General features: G+C 40.7%; 1 protein-coding gene across 1 annotated transcript; it reads left to right on the top strand.

Moving 5' to 3' along the window:
• Positions 1-14,486: 14,486 nt before the first annotated feature.
• On the top strand, positions 14,487-21,572 carry CUNH9orf40 (chromosome unknown C9orf40 homolog). Its single transcript, XM_032866647.1, has 2 exons — positions 14,487-15,033; positions 19,954-21,572. Exons 1-2 carry the CDS (start codon positions 14,599-14,601, stop codon positions 20,110-20,112), a joined length of 594 nt encoding a protein of 197 aa, XP_032722538.1. The 5' UTR covers positions 14,487-14,598; the 3' UTR covers positions 20,113-21,572.
• The last annotated feature ends 2,193 nt before the right edge of the window (positions 21,573-23,765 follow it).

The raw sequence follows: 23,765 nt of genomic DNA, 5'->3' as shown, positions 1-23,765 counted from the left end.
TGCTCTGAGTGTGTTGCCTCATCTGTAAGAGGACTGATACCACTTACTTCAGAGGGTTTAAGGCAGTCATGTGCTACTGTGTGCAGTATCCTATGTGAAAGCACCTGGTAGATAGACAATGTAATTTCACTCTGTGTTGACTGCTGTATAGTGATAGAAAAAGATGAAGATAAGTCCCAGGACATTAGTTTTAATGTTATGGTGAAAAAAAAAAAAACAAACGTTTCAGTGGAATCCTGGGGGGATTCAAAGATGACAGGTATGTATGTATCGATTCTTGAATATCAAAGTTTGCTGGGAATTGTAAAGAAATTAAGATGGTAGGTAACGGGAGAGAAGGCACAGACAAAACTTAATGGAGGGTTACTCTCACTTGTAGAAACTTGCTAGTACCTGCCTCTTATAGAGTTGGATTATTTCTCTTGGATACACAGAAGCAGAATCATGCAGCCAGCCAAAATCATGTGCATTTTCAGTCAACTTGCCTTTCAAAATGATGAACATTTTCCATGCCACTGATAGTGTTTTGGAATAACTTTGCATCCATTCTCTGGCCAGTACTAGGTTTTGCTAAACTTGTCATTTTTGGCAGTATGACAGGAAAAAGTATCTAATTTTAATATTCATTTCTTTAACTATTACAGAAGTTGAACAATTTATTTAAGAGTAATGCCCAAAGAGAGGTATCTTTAATCTGCCAGTCTAGGTTTTCAGCTGGTATACCAGACAGGTCATTGGCAACCATCCAAAAGTTCATAAAACTGTGTCGAGCTCCATCAGTGGGAGGGCTGGCCAGTCTCAGAGCACTGCTTTGAGTTCTAGCTACTGATAGGAAGGACCTGCTTCTGGATTTACCTGGCTGCCACTGAGGCCTGAGTGGCTATAGCGCATTGGACCCTGCTAGGTTTCGATATAGGCAACCGGGGATCTAGGCCCAGGAGTTCAGCTAATGTCTGTGAATCAAGAGTCCCATTGAACCAACGACTTTGCTTTAGGTGGCAGAGTGGGGCATTAAGTTTACCTCCAAAGGAATAGCTGCCCTTTTCTCATAGCACCAAAAAGCTGCCAGGGCCAGGCCAGCTACACCCTTGAATATGCTATTTGTTTTGACTTGGAAGGCTTATTGCGTCCTTTTCACTTTGGTAGTCATCAAGTCCAAACTGACTCACCTCCAAATGAGAACATCAAACCCAACGAGGCATTCAGTCTCAAAAGCTTAGTAGCAGATTAATAACTTCCTTCTTTTGTACAAAGGTGTCTTTGGTGATTGTCTGGCATTTGATTCTGTTGTAGTACTTGGCTATGCCTGTGAGAATTTAGGCAGCCAGTAAGTCTTTGAAGCTGTGGGTTCTCTCTCCTGGAGTTCAGTATTATTTCTGCTGGACCACCCAGGAAGGAACAGCCCTTGACCATGACCCTTAAGTGGAAGGAAATGTGCAGGTGAATAATACATCAGATCCATGATACATGTACTGAATTGGCCCAAAGGGCCTCAGTGAGAGGTTATTTTTGAGGTGTCTGACTCCTTAGGAAAAACAACTGCGATTTTTCTTTTTTCTTTTTTTTCAGGCCTGAACCTAGGTCATTACAAAGGCTTTACCTGGCAGGTTCATGGAACAAAGTTGGCCTCGCTGGACAAGACTTGCTGCACTGCAGTCTCTAGTGGGACTTACAGTAAAAAATGCAGGCTCCTGTGCACAGCGACAGCCCTGGCCCAGTGCCTGTCAGCAGCTTTGGGATAAGCCTTCCTCAGGTGCCTCTGCTGACACCTGCTAATAGGAGCGGGGAAGGGGGAAAACTTGGAAACCACATTTCTATATTCCCACTCAGTACTTTACCCACTCCTAGGTCCTCCTCCTCTTCCACCCCACCCTCCAGGTCTGCAAGCTTGCAGGAGCCTGTCTGGACTTCCTTTAGCAATGAAACCACTACCATGTCTGTGCAGACCCTGCTGACCCCTGACTGGTGTGCTGTCCCAGGATGAAAATGGAGCAGAAGCTCCCTGTGGTTTGAATGTGAGTTTAGTCTTGGCTTCTTGTATTCACCTGCTTAGTTAGCCACCAGCTCTCCCTGGCTCATATGAGCCGCTAACAATTTTTCACACCTTCCTTCCCATCACAAGCCCTGTCCATACTATCAGTTCAATTCAAGTGTCTTTTTCCCCTATAGGATCACAGAACCAAGAAGTTTAACACGTGCATTATGGGCTATAGCACAGCAGCCAGGAGACCAAGTTGCCTCCAGCTGGGAGGCAAGTCCACAGAGACAGGGGGAGGAAATGGTGGGAGGGAAGCCTGATTTTCTCCATTGACCTGACTCCAGAGTTAATGTCTGAGCAGGATGCTGCTTCCTCCCCCGTGTGCTTCCAGCATCCAATGCATGCCCAGCCCCTAGGGCCCTTTACTTGGTGCTCGAGCACATGCCATTGTGCTGTCCAGCCCAGTCTTCTAGCTTTGGCCATCCTGGCACCCAGAGCCCCAACTTCACTGCCAGCCACGTTTGGCTGTGGCAAGACTTTGCACTGATAGGCAAGGCTTCTTCCTCACTTTCGAGGGGCCACCTACACTCAGTTCAACCGAACGGCCGTCTGTTTTCAGGTCCTCTGTATTGAATAGCAGATTCCTCATTGCGGACTTTAATCTCAGTTGAGGACTCTGTCAGCAGATGCAGCCTTATTGCCTCTGGCTGGGGCCACAGGGCTTGCTGCTCTATGGTGATAACATCCCTATCTCTTCCTGCCGGGAAGAGTGAGCAAATTTGGGTGCCATTTGGGTGACTTATCTCAAACCCACCTGTAGCTGTTCATCACTACAGAACACAAGGGCCTCATTACTTTCATGCCATATTAACCATGTAGGTAAGAGCATCTGCTGCTGTATCCTTGAATTTCTCATATTCCTGAACTGGCCTGTAGGACCTTGTCCTTCCAAATCTGGAATGCCAAGTCTGTCAGCATCCCAGACTTGTCAGCAAAACTGTGGAGTCTGGGGCTTGGTCTTAACCCTTTTGACGAGTGAGTGACTTAGCCTATTATTTTCATGCATGCTGCCAGAAGACAGGAGAAGTTACACAAAAGTAGAGGGTTCCTGTGTGCCCTCCAGCTTTCACCCCAAAGTAACATTTCACGTAACTATAAGACAGTAATCAAAACCATGAAATGGACATTGGCATGATTCTGTTACTGAACTATAGACCTTGAAGCATGCCAGTTTTTGCAAGCACTTATTAAAAAATCCTACTTTTCAACTTTCCGATTTATTTCTAAAATGGGTTTCTTATTGATAGTATGTACCTAGATCTTGCCTTTTTATTCATTCTGATTGTCTTTTTTTGTTGTTGTCTTGTAATTGGGTATTTAAACCATTTACATTTTAAAGCAATTATTGACATGGGTGAATTTAAACCTCCCATTTTGCTAGTTTTCTACTTGTTCCATTTCTTCTTTTTTTCCTCCTTTCTCATTTATTTCTGGACTTATTTTCTTGATTTCATCTCCACTACTGGCTTATGAGTTACAGCTCTTTACAAAAAGAAGTTTCAGTGGTTTCCTTAGGGCTTCCAATATACATTGTTATTCTCAGTCCACCTTCAAAGTGTTATACCACTGAATATATAGTTGTATTACCACTCCTACAATATACTTCCAATTCCTTTCTTCCAGCATTCATCCTATTGTCACACATTTTACTTTAATGTGCATAATAAACCCCAGAATACATGGTTACTATTTATGCTTTAACTGAATTCTTTTGTAGCAATAAAAACAGAAATATATTTTTTACTTAGCTTCATTTTTATAGTTTCTGGTGTGTGCTGCTTTAAAGATTTCTCTACAGATTCTCTTTCTCTCTCTTTTTTTTTTTAAAGATTTTATTTATTTATTTGACAGAGACAGAGATCACAAGTAGGCAGAGAGAGAGAGAGGGAAGCAGGCTCCCCACTGAGCAGACAGCCCGATGCGATATAGTACTTGATCCTAAGACCCTGAGATCATGACCTGAGCTGAAGGCAGAGGCTTTAACCCATTGAGCCATCCAGGTGCCCCTCTAAAGATTCTCTTGATAACCTCTCCCTTCAGTATAGCCTCATTCCTCTCCCTCCTGAAGTGTGGGCTGCAGTGGCTCACTTCTAATGAAGAGAGAGAGGTAGAAACGTGTGACTTACACGAGCCCCCCTCAGCAGCAGCTATCCTGGATATCATATCGTAAGCCGGGAGGCCTGGCCTCCTGACCTGCTCCAAGTCTTTCTCTTGATCACCCAATGGAAGGCCATGAGAAAAACCAAATCTTGTGAGTGCAAACATCCCCTGTGTCTGAGACTTTTCCAAACTGAGAATGGTAACCCACAATTGCCAAGAATGTAAAAATTTTTGCAAGTCATGAAGGACTTCCATTCTTCAGTCGGATCACTTGGCATTAAGGGAGACAATAATACATGTCCTGAGGACATTTCAAGTAACACCATGGAGAGTTCCACGTGGTGAAGAAAGAAGGCCTTCTCCAAACAGATACATGTGTAGAATGAGCTTGAAAGTGGGTCCCCCGGCTCTAGTCAAGACTTCGATGAAGCCCCAGCCAACATCTTGACTGCAACCAGGTGAGCAACTCTGGTCAGCAACCCTAAATGACCCAGCTAAGCTGATGTTGAATTCCTGACCCACAGGTTGAGAAAATGGATCAGGTTTATTGTTGTAAGCCACAGAGTTTTGGGGTGATTTGTGACAAAACACTCTTCACTTCCTCGTGTGCATCCAAGTTTCCATCTGTTAGACATACTTGCACCTGAAAAACTTCCCTTAACTTTTCTCATTGCAGGTCTGCTGGCAATGTATTCTCTTAGATTTTGTCTGAAAAATCCTTTCTCTCAGGTTTTATTTTGTAAAAGATTTGCTGAGTACAGAATTCTAGGTTCACCTTTATTCTTTATAGACCACCATTGTTTAGATGAGTACGCTGCTGTCATTTTTTTGTCTCTCTGAGTGGGTTTCTCTTTAAACTGGCTGCTTTCAGTTTTCAGCAGTTGGATTGTCTATGCATGTGTGTTTTGGTTTGCTTTTGCAATTTACCCTGTTATATCTGTGTGGTTGATGTTACTATTTCTGAAAAATCTTATCTCTTCAATTATTCCTTCTGCCCTACTCCCTTTTCTGGGACTTCTATTGGATGTACATTAGATGGCTTGTTCTTTTCCTACAATTCCTGGATGCTCTGTTCAGGTGTTTGTTTTTTATTTTTATTTTTTACTTTTTATTTTCTTCTTTATGTTTCCTCTTTGTTTCCTTATCTTCACGTTCCTTGAATCTTTCCTCATCTGTGCCCATTCTAATAATGAGCCTGTTAAGAATTTTTATCTGTTAGGCTTTTTATTTCAAGCATTTCCACTTAAACTTATAATTATATAATTAAGATTATATAAATAATTTATAATTTTTTAAAAAGATTTTATTTATTTGACAGAGAGATCACAAGTAGGCAGAGAGGCAGGCAGAGAGAGAGGGGAAGCAGGCTGCCTGCCAAGCAGAGAGCCCGATGCGGGGCTCCATCCCAGGACCCTGAGATCATGACCTGAGCCAAAGGCAGAGGCCCAACCCACTGAGCCACCCAGGTGCCCCAATAATTTATAATTTCTAACTCTCTGCTGACATTCCCTGTGTGTCAATACATGTTGTTCACCATTTCCACCATATCCTTTAATATGTTACAGGAGCTTGATTGATAAAGACTGATAACCCCAATATCCTGCTCAGCTCTGAGTCTAGTTCTATTAATTGCTTCATTTCTTCACATTTTGTTTGTTTCCTCCTGTTGCTTTTTTCCTGAGTCTTCCGGTATTGAATTCGATCTGTTGTGTAGAAAAACAACAAAAAACAAACTGAGATAAACAGTATTTATGCCCAGGTATAAATATGAGCCTGATAGGCTGGTATGGTAGGCTGAGTCCATCTTGCAAGAAGGTGAGTTGGGTTTGCATTTTATCAGCAAGCAGTGCATCACTGGCTTCCACCTCTGCTGGCAGTAACGTGTTTTCCCCTTGTGCTTAGAGTAGAGGACAGGATGCCAGACGGTTTTTCCCAGTGTTGTTACACCCTCTCCAGCATTCAGCTGTGTCTGCATGCCTGTGCCACAGAGGGATTTTTGCTATGTGCTCCTACCTCCACCCGAGGGGTAGACTACCATTCCTTGTGAGTCTGTGCTAGGTTCATGGTAGTGAAAATGGGAATTCTTGTTGTCTTAGTGTAGCCCCAGTCTTAGGCAGCCTCTGTCACCTAGGCCTCATAAGTGGGTTTTTCTCAGCATTCCCATCCTCTTCCCCATGTATTTATAGTTGGTTTTGAGCAAGAATGTCCTGATTTTTGCTTTTATTTTTCCTCTAAGGATCTTTACCATTGTCCTGGGGATAAGAGGTTTTCCTACCCCCTCCCTAAGGCAGAGGGGGTTTGCTTCCACTGCTCCCTAAAAAGAAACAATGTCCCTTCCAGTCTCCTGCTTTACCCGAAGTCTTTGTCTTGAGCAATGGAAGGCCATGAAAAAAAAAAAACTTAGAGAAGTGCAGACATCCTTTGTGTAAGAGACTCCCAACTATTCCAAACTGAGTTGCTAATCCACAACTGCCAAAATGGAAAAATTTCTGCAGATTTCTTAGCTTATAAAATAGCCACTTTTGACACAAAACTCCTACATCAAAGTCAAAGGAGAATTTATAACTCATAGCAATAGCATTAGCCCAAGTATTAATTTTGCCCAGTACCCTGAGACCCAAATCTCACAGAATGACACAAGACAGTGCTAGGTGACACTTGGCACAAGCTTTGGGTTGTATTACAGAAGAACCCTGAGCTTTGGAAATCTTACTCTCTCACGATGGGCAAGCAGTAAGTGCACTAGGAGAAGATATTATGCTAGATGGTAAATAAACCTACCCTTTGTTCCAGGAGACAGTCTCTATCTTCCAAGCCTGTTCACTGTACATATATCCTTGAAAAGATAACCTAGAATAAAGTTAGCCAGTACCTCTGCTTGCAAAATATGAAGTGCAAAAAACCACGGGAAATTGTTCCCAACAGAAGATTACAGTAGGCAGAGACTAAGTGTTGGCCTATAGTAAAGAAATTTGCAACCCAGACAATGCAATACCAAAAAAATGTACACATAAATATGTGTATATACATGCGAACCTTACTTTTTTGACTAAATACGTTTTACCAATTGTTCTATATCCATACACGTAAATTCCTTTAATAAAATCTGCATGTCTGTATGTATAATACACACACACAGACACACAATGCTAACAAGTAACATTTAGATTGTTTTCAACCTTTTGCTATTCAGCTTTATATTACAATGAGTAGTCCCAGTACATACTGCTTTGTGTCCATTCTCAGCGGACACGTTCATACTTCTGGTGTAAATTCCTGAGGGTGAGCAGCGCATTTTAAAATTTTCATAGATTTTGTCAGATAGCTCTCTTAAAAGGTTACATTTAAAACAAGGTATCTGTTTCTCAATATCTTCACTAACACAACCCATTATTAAATATTTTAATGGTGGCCAAGCTGATGTTGAAAACTACATTAAAATCTTTGGTTTTTTGTTTTGCTCTTCACTATCACAGACACCTGGGAAGGAAGAAACCGAGTCCAGGAACACAGACCTGGTCAGTATCCCAGCCCCACTAATTACTGTGCGGTCTTCACTTTTTCCTTCACCCCACAAACACTGAGAATCTGCATTGTGTCAGGAATAAGGCTTGATCAAAGGTCAGAAGTTACTGTTTTTCCCACCAGAGCTTACATAGCGAGGAAAGGTGTCAAACAAGTAATTACAAAACAACAACAAAAACAAGTAATTAGCTAATTGTAAGAACTGAGGTCACCATCATAAGGGACAGGTACAGGGTACTCTGAGCAGTAGGGAGATGCTAACTTAAGACTTTCCTAAAGAAATGATTATTTGAGCTGAGACCTAAAAGAAGAAAAGAACTTATCAAATACACATGCAGATATGATCAAGAATCCGTATTACATATTTCAAGTGTTCCTGCTACAATCACCATTTACTCGTACCTTAATTAGTACAAAGAGGAAAACTGGTATTTTTCCAGTCTGCAAGGAAATTTACACAATTTTCTTTTTTTTTTTTTTTTTAAGATTTTATTTGTTTGACAGATCACAAGTAGGCAGAGAGGCAGACAGAGAGAGAGGAGGAAGCAAGCTCCCTGCTAAGCAGAGAGCCCGATGTGGGGCTCGATCCCAGGACCCTGGGATCATGACCTGAGCTGAAGGCAGAGGCTTTAACCCACTGAGCCACCCAGGCACCCCCACAATTTTCTTTATACTGGTTGAGTTCTTACAGAATAAGATCAGGTATGTCATAGTCAATGGTCTGAACATTACAAGGCTGATGAATTTCCTTTTGTATATTATATATATTAATACACAGCATATAATATACTTATATATAATGAATAAATACAATTTCCTACAACAAACAAGGAAGCAGGCATATCTCAAAGTTAAAAGCTATACAACAATGTAACCTTGAAGTCAAAGTAAAAGGCATTTCCTGCCAAGCCTGGCAGTGTGCCTGAACTGAGGATGTGATGTGATGTTGACCGTCCGGGGAAACCAAGGCAGCTAGAGTTTGCAGGACAGAGTAACTGAAAGGAGGGAATTACACAGAGAGCACTCAGGAGATCAGAGCAGAGCCCCCTCCCACCTCCAAACACTGATCTACAGAGCACTGATGAAGGCACGTGGGTGAAGTAACTTCCCAAGGCCAGAGCAAGAAGGACCAACAAAGTAAACCTGTAATACCTGGTATCCAATAAAAAACTGCCATGTATGCAGACACAGAACAAAACACCCTTAGAGATTCATCAATGTAAACCAACCCAGAACCGATAAAGATGTTAGAGTTAGGAGAGAAGGACATTAAAACATGAGTGTAACTGTTCTTTATGTTCAGAAAGCTATACAGGGATGCACAGAAGACTTACACAGAACTTCTGGAGATAGTAAACACATTGTCTGGGATGAAAAATACAGCCTATGAGATTAACAGCAGAAAAGACGTGAGAAAAGAAAAGGTTTGTGAGCTTCAAATCACAGCAATAGAAACTAGCCAAAACACTATGGGAAAAAAGGCCACACTGGCTTTTCTGCTGTCCCAAGCTCAAGCCAGATGTGCTCTTACTTTAGCACATTTGCACTCATTACCTCCGCCTACAATCAGTCACCATAAATGCTCAACTCACCCCTGATTTTCCTCAGGTCCCTGCTCAAAAGTCTCCTTATCTGAGAAAAACCCTTCTTGACCACCTAAGGTAACCTCACCCATCCTTACTCTGCTCCGTTCTTCTTCAGCACCAGAGAGATGTACTTGTTTCCTGTCTATCTCCCTCAATATAAGCTTCACTTGGGGAGTCACGAAACGGATTTTTGTTTTGTTTACTGTGTTAACTCTAGAATTTTCCGTGGTCCAGTTATACTTCTGATATGAGTACCTGGTTGGATAAATGATGGGATACACGGGGGGGACACAAGATTGGACGAGGAGATGCCTGTGAAACATCCAAGCGAAAATGACGAACAGTCATTCATTTAACAATCAGGTACTGAGCACCTGATATATGTCAGGTACTGTTCTAGGTGCTCGAGTATATCACAAGTGAAGAAAAAAAATGAAGAACCCTACCCTAAAGGAGCTTACTTCCTAGAGAAGGGCACAGTAAGAATAATAAGTAAGTGAGTCATGTAATAGATTGGAAGGTGATATGTGCTATAGGCAAACAAACAAACAAATCAGGAAATGAATCTCAGGAGTCCTGGGCAGTGCTGAGTGAGTTGAAATTTTAAATAGGGTGGTCAGGGCTGGATTCATTGAAAAGTTGGCAAGGGTCTCATGCTCTGGGGTGAGGTTTATTTATTAAATTTGCAGTAATACCTGCCATGGAGTTCCGAGGATTAAATGAGATGGAAAACGTCAGGCAAGTACGTAGTTGCTAAAAAAAAGTTTTAAAACCACTTCCCCACCCTAAACTGCTGTAGGGCTTTAATCAGTCTGAAACAGGCAAATTTCAAGATAAGCAGAACATTAGTGAGTGCACATCCCTTCTTTACCATGAAGACATGAAAAGTTTCCTTCTTTGTTGCTTTGCTATTAGTAAGGATGAGTTCTGAGTCATTACCCATAAGAAGTGCTGGAGAAAGAAATTAGAGAGTTGCTTAGACAGAATTATAGGGCAGGAAGAAAATCCCGTTGGGTCCATATAAAAGTGCCCCTGGATGGAGTGAGGGTGGGAGTGAGGGGCTGCAAGGTTTCTGCTTTACATGAAGTGGAACAGTGTTAACTTGAAGTCAGCTGTGGAAAATTAAAGATGTATATTGCAATCCTTGGAGCAATCACTGAAAATTTCATACAAACAGGTATTTAATGGATTAAATTAAAATTAAATTCAAAGCAATTCTGAATTAATCCAAAAGAGGTCTGGAAAGGGGGTACGGAGTCAAAAAAGAAAAGGAACAGACAGAAAATAAGTAGTAGAAGACTAGGCCTAAATCCAGTCATCTCAATAATTTCTATCAACTGTTAAAGCACTAAACATTCAAATTAAAATACAGAAACAGGGGTGCCTGGGTGGCTCAGTGGGTTAAGCCTCTGCTTTTGGCTCAGGTGATGATCTCAGGGTCCTGGGATTGAGTCCCGCATCGGGCTCTCTGCTCGGCAGGGAGCCTGCTTCTCTCTCTCTCTGCCTGCCTGTCTACTTATGATCTCTCTCTCTCTGTCAAATAAATAAATAAAATCTTTAATAAAATAAAATAAAATACAGAAACTGTCATAATGTCAGAAAAGCAAAATCCAACTATATATGGTGTTTCCAAGAGAAACATTAAATGTAAGGAGACAGATAAGCTGAAAGTAAATGGATGGGGAAAAAAAAATGTACTGTGCAAATGGTAAGCATAAGAGGGCTGGAACTGCTATTAAAGACGACTTCAAAATTTAAGAGCATTACCAGAGATAAAAAGGGATATTTCATAAGAACAAAGGGTTAATACATCATACACATAATATATGTGTGCCTAATAATGGAGCTTCAAAATACACAGACGAAATCTGAGAACTAAAAAGAGAAACAGAAAAATCTACTGTCCTAATTGGATATTTTAACACCTATTTCTTAACAATTCATGGAACATTTAGATTAAAAAAATCCCCCTCCAAACAAGAAACCCCAAATCTATAAAGACATATAATATCTGAGAAACACTACCAACCACTGTGACCTAAGTGACATTGATAAAATACTACGCCAAATGCATGCAGGATATTATGTTCTTTCCAAGAACACATTACATATACCACGATAATTTGTAGGCTGGATCATAAAATAAATTTCAATAAATTTAAAAGGATGAAAATTACACAGATAATGAATTAAATGAGAAAGGAATTAAACTAGCAATCAAGTCGAAAAATATCTAGGAAAACCTCTGATACTTGCAAAGTTAACACAAATGATCTATAGGTCAAACTAAGAATCAGGAAATGCAATGTATAGCACAGGGAATAGTCAATAATTTTGTAATGACTTTGTATGGTGACAGATGGTAACCACACTTACCATGGGAATCATTTCATTATGTATAAAAATATCAAATCACTATAATGTATACCTGAAAATAGGATATATCATGTCAATTAGACTTCAGTTTAAAAAAATCAACAAGTATGCTCACTGCACATGATGCAAAAATCTGGAAAAAAAAAAAACCCAAAAAACAAAAAAAAAACCCAAAACCCTCAAATGTTTATCAACAGAGTACGTTCATATGATGGAATATCATAGTCAACATAAGTGAATGAAAATTACATGCACAAAAATATAAAATAAGGAAAATAGGAAAGAAAAAACTCAATATTTTAAGTAGATGAAAGATTTGAACATTTTACAAAGAAGAGCTACAGATACGGTGCCCAGGTGGCTCAGTCGGTTAAGCACCTGCCTTCAGCTTGGGTCATGACCCCAGGGTCCTGGGATCGAGTCCTACATCAGGCTCCCTGCTCAGTAGGGAGTCTGCTTCTCCTTCTACCCTTCTCCCTTTTCATGATCTCTCTCTCTCACCTTCTCTCACAAATAAATTGTTTAAAAAAAAAAAAGATACAGATAGCAAATAAACTATCATTAGTCAATAACATTAGTCATTAGGGAAATGTAAATTAAAACCATAATAAGATACATGAGGACTAAAAATAAAGTCTGACCATACCAATTGTTGGAGAGAGTGTGTAGGAAATGGAGCTCTCATACACTGCTGATGGGAAAGTAAAATGTTATAACCACAATTGGCAATTTGCTAGAAAGTTAAAGACACCTACCACATGGTCCAGCCATTCTACTCCTAGGTATGTACCCAAGAGAAAAGAAATCTTATGTCCATAAGAAGCCTTACACACAAAATGTTCTCAGCAGCTTGATCTGTATAACCCCAAACTGGAAGCAACCTACATGTCCATTAACAGGTGAATGGAGAAACAAATTGGGATACAGCCACTCTCAGAAGTACTGAGAAATAAAAAGGAATGAAAATGTGATAACATGAAAGAAGCTCAAAATAATTGTGCTGAAGAATCAAATAAGAACACTATACACTGTGAGTCCATTTATATAAAACTCTAGAAAATGCAAATTAATCTATAATGACAGAAAGTAAAGCAGTGGTTACATTCCCCTGGAAGGAACCAGGGGAGGAGAAAGGAATCACAAAAGGGCAAATGGGGGTGATGGAGATGTGTATTTTCTTAATTGTGGCTATGGTTTCACAGGAATATACATATGTCAAAATTCAGCAAAGTACACACTTTAAATACATGCATTTTATTTTATGTCAGTTATGGCTCCATAAAGTGTTAAAAAAACAAACCCAGCAACACCAAAAATATTATTTAGGAGCACAAACACAAATGAGAAAATTACAAAGTAATGCAAAGGGATGGTTAATTCAAAATTCAAAACAGCAATTACCTAGAATGGAGGAAAGGGAGAAAGGCACCAGTAGGAGAAGTAGGTAAGGACCTTGTCATGTTCTGGCCCAAGTAATATTCTATATATAAAACTAGGTGCTGGGCATCTTACTATCATTCCTTTGTGTTTTATACATATGATGTATTTCACAGTTTAGAAAAACAGAGTGTCCGTGGTGACGACCACAAAGGAGTGGACCTCTCTATTAGCTAACCCCGACTTCTATCATTCTGGGGAAGGACACCCTCAAAACCTTTCAAATAAAAGTTCTTTCATAACTGATCTGTGTGATCTGCTCTTTGAGATTGATAGGTTATCAATTCCAAAGAAGAAGAAATGGAAAGATCGAGCAGACTATATTTCTGTGCCTAGTAAGTAAGTTGTTGCCTCTGTTCTCACAACCTTGGCATGGGGTAAATAATATAGGTTAAGTTCTTACCACTTGGAATAGCTATCTTACTTGCACTGTCTTCAAGATCATGCAGCTCTCTTCCTCATTTTTGTTTACTTGGTTGTATCTTTACCAACCATCAAAATACAAGCTATAGTAAATTCACGGCTCTCACCCCCCTCACTTCGCTTGACAACAAATTCAGCTGTAAGGAAGGTCTTGGAATCTCACTTCAGATCATCGCACCGAATTAGAAGGAAGGAACTCTGTGTGCTTCCCACGTAATTAAAGAGCCAAACAAGTTTAGGTTTCAGTGGGAAAAGGAAAGGCTTGGCTCTGGGATGAGCTATTTTGGATGAGTTGCACATGTCCTCTGCAACTTCATCAGTGAATTTTTATTCAAAAGATCTTCGAAGAATGTGGTGCCAATCCACGACAGTCACTGCAAAACATACCCTTGGCTGGATTTTGTTTTGCTTAGTTTTTGCGTGTTGGCTTTAGCGACTGCCCTCAGTTCCCACCCCTGTAGAGAAGTCCGCCTGAAAGGATCATTTAATGTGGCGCCAGTGCCTCTCAACACTAGTTTGCTGAGAGTGTGTACCTCCTGGAGGTGATTTCAACCTCCTGCAAGCGTCCCTGAGGCCACTGACTCCAAGGGAATATTAACAAATACATCCTGAATGTCTTAAACCTACACGGCTTCCCCAAGCTCGAGATTTGCATAGCCCCTCGCCGCCCTCGGAGAAACAAGGTCACGCCCTCCGGGGAACGATGCCACTGGGCCTTTAATAAAGCGGCAGCCGCCTTCCCGCCTCCCCCCGGGGCGCGCACTTCCGGCCGCGGGGGCGTTCGGAAGCGCGCCCCGCCAGTCTCCACCAACCAGCGGCTCCGCCTGGCCGGCGCGAGTACGCGCGCGCACACTTGTGCGCAGGTTCGAATCTCCGCCGCTTCGCGGTAGCTCCCCAACGTCCGGCAGTACTTCGAGCGCAGGGAGGGCAGCGCGCAGGGTGGCGCCGGGCCCAGCCGCCCCGCCCCCTCCGCCCGCCACACCTGCCCGGCGCCCCCTCGCCCTGGGCTGGTTCTCGCCCGCCCTCGCGCGCCCCGCCCTCGCCCGCCGCCCGCAGACTTATCCGCGCTCGGCCTCCCGCGCCTGGCGGGCTCCGCCCGAGGCTCCGGGGCCCATGGCCAAGCGGCGTGCGGCCGAGCCGCTGACGTTCCACGTGCCTTGGAAGCGGCTCCTGCTCTGCGACTTTCCCGAGGAGCCGCCGCCGCCCCCGCCGCCGCTCTGGATCCCGCCGCCGGGGGCCTCCCATCCCGGGCAGCCAGTCGGCGTCCCGGAGCTGCCTCGAAAGCGCAAAATCGACGCGGGGGCTATGACTGAGCCTTCAGCTTCGCCCAGCAAGCGTCGCGACGGCCGGGACAGCATCGTTCCAGGCGGCGTGCAGCCTGAGGGCCGAGGCCTGGAGACTGGCGAGCCGCCGCTGCAGCAGCCTCCGGTGCGGCCTCGCGGGCCAGGGGAGGAGCCCCGGGGCGCCCGGCCCCCGAGGGGCGGTGGCGACGACGGGGCGGGGCGCACAGAGCCCCGGCAGGGAGCCTGGGGGGCAGCACCGCGCCAGGTAGGGGCCGGGGGCTGGCTGACCTCTCCAGAGGGCGGGCGGCTTGAGGGGACGGGGGTCACCCTTAACGCAGCCCCTGCGCGCCCCAGGAGGGAACACATCGTGACTCGTGTGCCTCAAGAAGTCCCAGAAGGCGAAAAGCCGGGGGGGTCCCTGCTGCAGGAAGGACTCGGACTCCCGGGCTGCACAGGAAGGGCCCCAGAGCCCTTGACCTCATGCTTGGCAGGTTGGGGGAGAGTCCCCCAACCTGCCAAGCATGAGGTCAAGCACCTTAAAGCACCTGGGTAAATGAGGGGGTGAGGTAGACGTGGGCTTGCACCGGCCGTGCCTGTCCTGTGTAAGAGGAAAGCGGGAGTGTGGGTCACGACGGACTTGAGCTTTCTGGAGACTTAACCGGGAACCGCGATAGGTCTGTTCAACGACAAATGGAGAACGGTGTAGCGCACCTTCCTTGGCTTAACGGTGATTTCTTCTACAATTCATGATCGATTTCTTTCTAAGGAGAGTGACCAATGTGGTGGCCATCGGTTGGACGGCCTGTAGGCATGGGAAGCGCTTTGGTAGAGAGGAAGGACCCCCCCCCCCCCGCCGCCCCTGTTTTGGGAAACGGTATTTAATAACTCACAGTGTTAGATCGCATCCTGTGAAAAAGGATTATTGTTGAAAATTAATTTCGACCTTAAAGTAAAGCGTCTATACTAGGATCATATGTAAGAGTTAAGAGTTACTATTTTGGGGGGAACGGGCCTGCCCCATCTCTGCACCTAAGATCTGATTTGTCTAGATCCGCGCTCTTCACCATGGCCTCCGCTAACTGTGGGACAACTGAAAACTTGAAATGTGGCTAGTCCAAAGGGAGGTGTGTTTTCAGTGTAAAATACTCTCTAGATTTCAAAGATCTCAAAAATTTTTATATTGATTACCTATTGAAAGAACTTGGAGATACTGGGTTGAGTAAAATGTAATGAAAATTTACCCGTTGTACTTTTTTAGTGTGGCCACTAGAAAAATTTTAAAGTATGTTTGTGGCTGGCATTAGTAATATTTATTGGACAGGTTTGGCCTAGACTTAGGAATTAAAGCTGGTTTTTGGCAGTTCTGGGTTGACTTACCAGAAGCTTTGGCAATAGAAAGACCAAATGTAGGGCTCAGTTCACCAAACTCTTCAAGCACTACATCGTGGGATCCAGCTCACACTTTCCCATTGTTTTAAGTATATTATGGAGAATTTACCAAATGCCTTGCTAGACAAAAAGTGAATTAAGGTTCCTTTGGCAGGACTTTTTGGTGAAAAACGCAATAAAATGAGAATTTGATAGTTAGGAAAGAGCTTTTTCAAAGTGTGGTTGTGAGAAATTACCTTTGGACAGTAAACGATGAGCATTTCTGGATGAAATTCTAAATTGTAAATATTTCCACCGCCAGTTGTCTTGGAATTTAGAAAACATGAGGGGTTTTTTAAGACTTCGGATTGCTTTTAGATGTTCAAAATCTGCTTACTTAACAACCAAATGATAGCCCTTTTGTTTTGAAAACAGAATAATTAGAATTTACAGTTATATTCGTGTGTTGCCAGTGGCAAACCTTAAAAAAAAAAAATGGTAAGTCATCCAGACCTATTTGATACAGAGATAACTACTGGGCACTTTGAAAACTTTTCCTCTTAGACCATTTTGGTACCCCACCTATAAATAGGCTTGTCTTTTCTACCAGAACATACTGACTGCAGTATGCCACAGATTGATAAGAGGAAAATATGGAAATTGTAGGTAGGCAAGGAAGGAGAATTTTGTTAGCAGACTGACAGAGAAACCTTCTTAGAATCTTTCAGACACACCGGTATCTTTCACAGCAGTGACTGCATTTGGCAGATCTCTGCTTCCTAGTCACTGTAGGCCCACGGCGAGGACTAAGTTTGGCCAAAGGCATACCTTCTTCAAGAAGACAGTCCCTCCTCTTTTCTTTTGGCAAAAGTCCAGGTATCCTTACGTTTCTTCCTTTTGTTGGTTTTGTTCGTGAGCTTCTTGTCTTCTGCAAATTTAAGAGAGGAACATGTTTTCTCCAGCTCCCTTCTTTCCTGCCTCCAAAGATGGAGGTTTTGGGTTTTAAGAGATTTACAGTGAATTACCAAGATACAGGTTATGATGAAAACATGGAGAAGCTAAAAAGGCTTTTTAATTCATGTAGTAAATGTCTCTCCTTGGTTCCTGGCACTCAGAATAGTCCCTATCCTCACCCTTGGAATCTCATTTAGGAAAAGTTTCTCAAATATGTCCTTTATACATTGAGGATTCAGTTGAGGCAGAATAATGATACCTTTTTTCAGTCCTAGAACCTCAGAATATTTTTTGAGTTGTCTTAGATGGTTTTTTGTTGTTGTTGTTGTTGTTGGATTTTTCTTTTTTTGTTTTGTTTTGGTATTTTTAACCAGAGAACTGAACTAAAACCAGGTATTACTTAATTAAATATTTATGTGTTTTCTCATGATGGTGTCACTTCATGGAGATTCATTACTCTGCTGGCCCTGTTAGCTATTGTTTTTTTTTTTTTTTTATTTTTTTTTTTTTTGATTTTTTTTTTTTTTGTGAGAGAGAGAGCAAGAGTGAGCACAGGCAGATAGAGTGGCAGGCAGAGGCAGAGGGAGAAGCAGGCTCCCTGCTGAGCAAGGAGCCCGATGTGGGACTCGATCCCAGGACTCTGGGATCATGACCTGAGCCAAAGGCAGCCGCTTAACCAACTGAGCCACCCAGGCGTCCCAGCTTAGCTATTTTTAATGGAAAGTTAGCAGAAATGTTTTTTTTTTTTCTATTCCTAAGAAGAAAATAATGAATGATTCATAGTTTTCTTGGGATATAATATCTACCAGTATTGAGCAATTACAGTACTAATCCTGAATTTGAAAGAGTCCTGGGGGCAATAGGTGTCTCAGTTGGTTAAACATCAGACTCTTGATTTTGGCTCAGGGTTGTAAGATCAAGGCCCAAATTGGGTTCTGTGCTGGGCATGAAGCCTGCTTTAGATTCTCTCTCCCCTTCTCCTGCATCCCCCCATCCATAAATATAAATCCCATCCATAAATATAAATAATAAATAAATAAATATTATTATTATTACTATTTTTTTTAAAGAGCCCTGCCTTTTCCAGTGAGGAAACAGACTTAGATCAAGATCAGAGTTAGTGAGTGGTGGAGTTATCATGCAAACCCAGGTCTGTCTGGTGGCAAAGTTTGTGCTCTTAGCTACTAGGTTACACTGATGTCTTTAAATGATCTTTTCTGGGCTCATGTTTGAAGTAGGTAATTTGAACAGTAGATTTTTCCCAAAAGGTGGAGATCTTGACCCTTGTTTTTAACCCTGTTTGCTTATCAAAATTAATTTTGGAGGGGGACATCATTTGGATTATTACATTTTTTTATCCCATTATAAAGAAATTCCAAAGACACTCTTAATTCTCTAAGCCTTAGTGTCTAAGGCACTCAGTGTACTTCCTACTGAGATTTCCTAATAGGCTTGTGCAGTTCAGTAAAGTGACTGGCAACACGTGGCTGGCTATTAAGTGTTGAAATGTGGCCAGTCTGAATAGTGCTAAAAGTGTAAAATATTTGCCAGATTGTGAAAACTTAGTATGACAAAAATAATGTAAAATACCTCATTAATTTTTAAAAATAGACTGCTTGTTGAAATGATAATATTTTGCATATATCAGGTCAAATAAAATATTGTTAAGAATAATTCCATCTCTTTTTTACTTTTTTAAAAATTACGTACAAGGCTTTCATCATTTGTGTTGGATAGTGGTGTGTCAGCAAGTATGAGCCTAAGGTGAAAACACAACTGAGTAGTATAGGTATATACATATTCATCTGGGTAGGGTGTTAACGTTCAAACTGGTCACCTTGGAATCCTGTATATAATTCCAGTGCTGCTTCCTTGTACAAAGTATTTTGGGGCTGCTTTTGAAATTCTTTGCCAGTTTTGAACTTCATTGGAACATCAGCTTCACTTCATAATAACTTGAAACGATATTATAGCCATTCAGAGGAATCTGTTGAATTTTTTTTTAAGATTTTATTTATTTATTTGCCAGAGAGAGAGAGAGAGAGCGAGAACAGGCAGGGCCGAGTGGCAGCAGAGGCAGAGGGAGAAGCAGGCTCCCTGCCGAGTAAGGAGCCCAATGTGGGACTCGATCCCAGGACGCTGGGATCATGACCTGGGCCGAAGGCAGCTGCTTAACCAACCGAGCCACCCAGGCGTCCCTGAATCTGTTGAATTTTAAAAGGGCCTGTACTCACTGGCATTTATCAGTGTTAGTATACTGATTTAAAAGTCTTGGCCGTGTACCAAATCGTACATCTTTAATAAAATAATCAGTTTAAGATTTTCTTGCTATTTAGCATGTTTATAACCTAAAAGTTTTTTGGCAAGGTGTCAAAATACTTTATCTTCTATGAAGTCAGCCCCTTAAATTAAATACCAAAACCTAAGGGGAAAGACCAAAAATAAGTTTTAAGGTATGTGTGTATTTCTTAAATAAATTGTTTTCCTCACTGAAAGGCTAAAAAAACCACAACAAAACATTTAAAAAAAAAACCCAGACCCATTTTCCGATGTTTTTCTTGGTTGAAAAATAGAAGAAAATTATCAAGAAGAGAAGCTCTTGGAAGAAATTCTTTTAAAATAAACTACTAACAAAATATTTTCACAAATCCATGAATATGAAAATGCACAGATTTGACTGAGTCCATGAAGCACTTTGATTAGGCAGAATTTAAAGGTGTCTTTGTTGAAGATGCAAAATAAAAGACCACAAAATCTTAAGTGAGTTTGCCTTTAAAACAAGAAAATTTTTTGCCTTAAAAAAAAAAAAAAGTAACTTTCTATAAACTGTTGATATACTTTCATCTTTCTTTTTGTCCTAAAGCTCAATGAAGAATTTTGGCAGTATAACTCCTTCCAGTATTGGAGGAATCCTTTACCACCTATTGATCTGGCAGACATCGAAGATGTAGTTGAAGATAACCTGCCAGAAGCAACGCTTCCAGGCAAGAATGAAGTGGTTGAGATCGACATGGAGTCCTGACAGAAGGAGTTGAAGAATAGGTTTTTCTCAATTTGAGGGGACATCTCTTAAACGAATTCACGTATTCTTAAGGAGAAAAGTTATTTTCCATACTTGATGTGATACCATTCCCAGACCTGAGAAATGAGGAAAAGTTGTTTGAAAAATAAATACCTACAGTCACTACTGAAACTCCCAAGGGGGTTTGTTAAGGATATAGTACAGTTACAGGGGAAGTATTTTATATATGTACTCTTAAAGAAAAATTTATGTTTAGACTTGAAATTTGAACATACTCATCTTATAAAAAGGAATTCTGACAGTTTTCAAAGTAGGTGGAGAACACACATAATTCCTCTTCTGTGTACCAAAAAGTTAATTTGTGGTACATGAAATAAGTATTGTTTTATAATAACTCTTATTAATAAAATGCTTTCTAGTACATTGTATTGCCTCTTCTTAGTTGAACAGATAGCCAGCTTAAACATCTATGCAAACTTAAAATGTGGGGGATTCTTAAAGGTGGTATAGTTTTAAAAGAACTTTCTAAATGTAAAGTAGTGAAAATTTCCATTTGGGTAGCATGTTTGCATAGCTTCCAGTGTTTGATACTTGTTTAACTCTACTTTGGGGAATCATAAATGGTTAAAGAACAATGAGGAGCAAATAGGTGTTGCCCCCCGCCCTTTTCCTGGGTAAGAAGAAAGAAATTTAGTTGTATTTTTTAATTTCTTGATTTCGAATTGTTTTGAGGGCATGGTTTTTATTGCTTATTACTTTAGACTTGTTCTCAACACAGAAAACACTTCAGAAATCCTTGCCTGAGCCCCACTGGAGAGATTCCCATTTAATTGAGATGGGCCTTAGGTATAGCTATTTTTTAAAACACCAGTCCTCCTTTTCCCCAGTCCTAATGCGTGGAGAACTTTAAGAACCACTAGACTAATGGTAGTTTTTCCTGTTTAAAGGAGATAACTCATTTGAGATGAAGCAACTCCTCTTAATTAGCTTTGTTTTTATTTTGTTCTTTCAGTGGCTTTGTTACAAGTAAGTTATTGTGTTACTGTTAAAAAAATAAAGTAAGCAGTTTGTGTTTGAGTTGAATATCAATGATTAAGTTAATTAACTTTTGTATTAAGTCTAGAGTGTTGGATTTGTAATTGAGTAACTTGTCCCTGTATACTTTTGTTGTTAATGCCAGTAGATCCAAAATTGAGAAAGGGTGATAAATGCCAATGGGGGGTGGGGAACAATGTTGTGTATATACCTGTAGGATTTAAGTATGGGTTGACATTAATGAGAATATTCTAGAACAGAAGACTTGTACTGTGGTTAAGAATTAAGGCTTTGGTGTCAGACATGATTCAAAGGTTTGTACTGCCACTTTCTACCTATGTAACATTAAGCAAGTTATTTTTCATCTTTGAGCCCCAGGTTCCTTAACTGTAATATGAGAAACAATAAATAGTATCTACCTCACAGAGGCTATGTTGATTGTCAAGCAGTGTACCAAGTACTTTACCTGCATCTTGTTTAATTCTCATAATAACCTTATTGTAGGTTAAAAAAAATAGAATAAATGTGCTTTTTGTAGTTATACTTACACTTTAAGTTGCCACTAGAAATTTCAGGATAAGAATTAGAATTGAAATATCAAGGATGGCAAGCAAGTGGGGGAGGCAGTTAAATTGCTGTAGGAAGAAGTAAACAGTAAACAGTAAACCTTACCCCCTTCTGTTTGACCTGAGGGTAGGAGAGGGTCCATTTTTGTTCAGTGCTCTTCCTACTGACTAGAACAGTGCCTGTCACATAGTAGATAGTCAATAAAAATTGCATGAGCAAATTAATGAGTGTTCTTCTCTATTGATGGGAAGGTAATGGCAACCATTTTCTCAGAACATATCACAAAGCTCGGCATTTTACCAAAGATGTGCATACAAAAGATGTCACAGAGATGAAATAATAAAACATTGGAAATAGTAAGACACTGGAAACAATAAAAAGTAAGACATATCTACCTATCTACCTATTGAACTATAGGAGGTGGTCATTTAATGAGAAATTTCATAGGATGCTACATTGCAGGTGAGTGAATAGGAGACTCAGAGTAGCTCAGATGGGTTCCTGGCTGGTTCAGTTGGTAGAGCTATGCAACTCTTGATCTCAGGGTTGTGAGTTCAAGCCCCACCATCAGTATTAAAGCTTACTTGAAAAAACAAATCAAAAGTCAATGTTTTGAGCATTATGTGTCAAATAGCATACAAAACTGTAAGGTAAAGATTCAGGGAAAATATTTGCTATCAATATGTTGAAGGCTGAACATTTTTATATAGATGTGTATATAGTTTAATGTAAACATTTAAATAAGTTTAATATGTAGAATATGAATATGTAAAGATGTATACATACATGTTTGTGTGTGTATGTGTATATATATACACAGAGATAGTGATTTGATATAATTCTATCCTTTTAGAAAAAGTTGTTAGTAAACCTCAAGATAATTCAGCAAAATTATTTGGTGGATAAATTAAGATGGAAGCTTAAAAGAATTTTTTTTAAGTTGTATACACCCAGATTCCCTAATATAGCATATTCCATTAGCACAGTACAATTATGGAAATGAGAAAATTAATGTTCATATATTTCTATAATGCTATTATGAGGACATGGAAAGAGTGACTTCAGGCAAGTCTTAAGGGATATGTCAAAAAAATGTACAAATACTAGACTTTTCAAATTTTACCACTGTCTCACTAACACCCTTTTTCTGGCCCAAGATTCAATCCAGGGTCACAATTTATTTTTTAGCTGTAGTATCTCTTCGATCTCCTTTAAATCAGTTCCTCAGAATTTATTTGCCTTTCATGACCTTAGTACTTTTTGAAGAGTACTGATCAGTTATTTTATAGGGTAGCCCTGGATTTTGGTTTGTCTGATGTTTCTCAGAATTACGCATTTTTGGTGAGAACTCCGTAGAAGCAATGTATCCTCAATGCATCACCCCCGAAGGCACTGGATATCAACCTGTCTTGTCACTGGTGACTATAAATTGATTACTTGGTTAACGTGATGTTGGCCAGGTTTCTTTGTTATAAAGTTAATATTTTCTCCTACATAATAATTATCCTCTGGAAGACACTTTGAGACTATGTAAATACCCCATTTCTCATCATATTCTGTCCATGAATTTTAGGATATGTTGATGATTCTTACATGAAATGTTTATTGCTCTGGCATATGTCAAATGGTAACTTGCTATTTCCATTATCCGTCCTACATCTATTAATTGGAATTCTGTAAAGCATCACCTTTCCTTTCACCCCCATTTTTTATTTAGTGATTTATAGCAGTATGGATTAACAGGCATATATTTTATTATATGAATTATAACATGTTGCTGTCATTTTGTTGTACAAACTATCTCAACAGATCTAGCCATTTGGGAGGCCCTCTGAATTGGTTCTTGTGCCCTTCCTCTTTTTCTAACGTTATTTATTGTGAATACTGGTTAACATTGGCAATGCACTTTTGCATTTACAAGATTAATGGATGAAAATTGTGCCCCCTGTGCAATGCTGTGATTTTCACTGAACAATTTGAACCTTGGCATCCTCTTCAGAGAATGGAGACACTAATAACCACCTCAGAGGAACAAAGTGGGGATGAAATGA

This window comes from Lontra canadensis, unplaced genomic scaffold, assembly GCF_010015895.1.
Source record: "Lontra canadensis isolate GAN:19392208 unplaced genomic scaffold, GSC_riverotter_1.0 scaffold31, whole genome shotgun sequence".
In the NCBI taxonomy this organism is placed as follows: Eukaryota; Metazoa; Chordata; class Mammalia; order Carnivora; family Mustelidae; genus Lontra; species Lontra canadensis.
The sequence above is the reverse complement of the archived record's forward strand: the minus strand, read 5'-3'. Positions and strand labels throughout refer to the sequence as shown.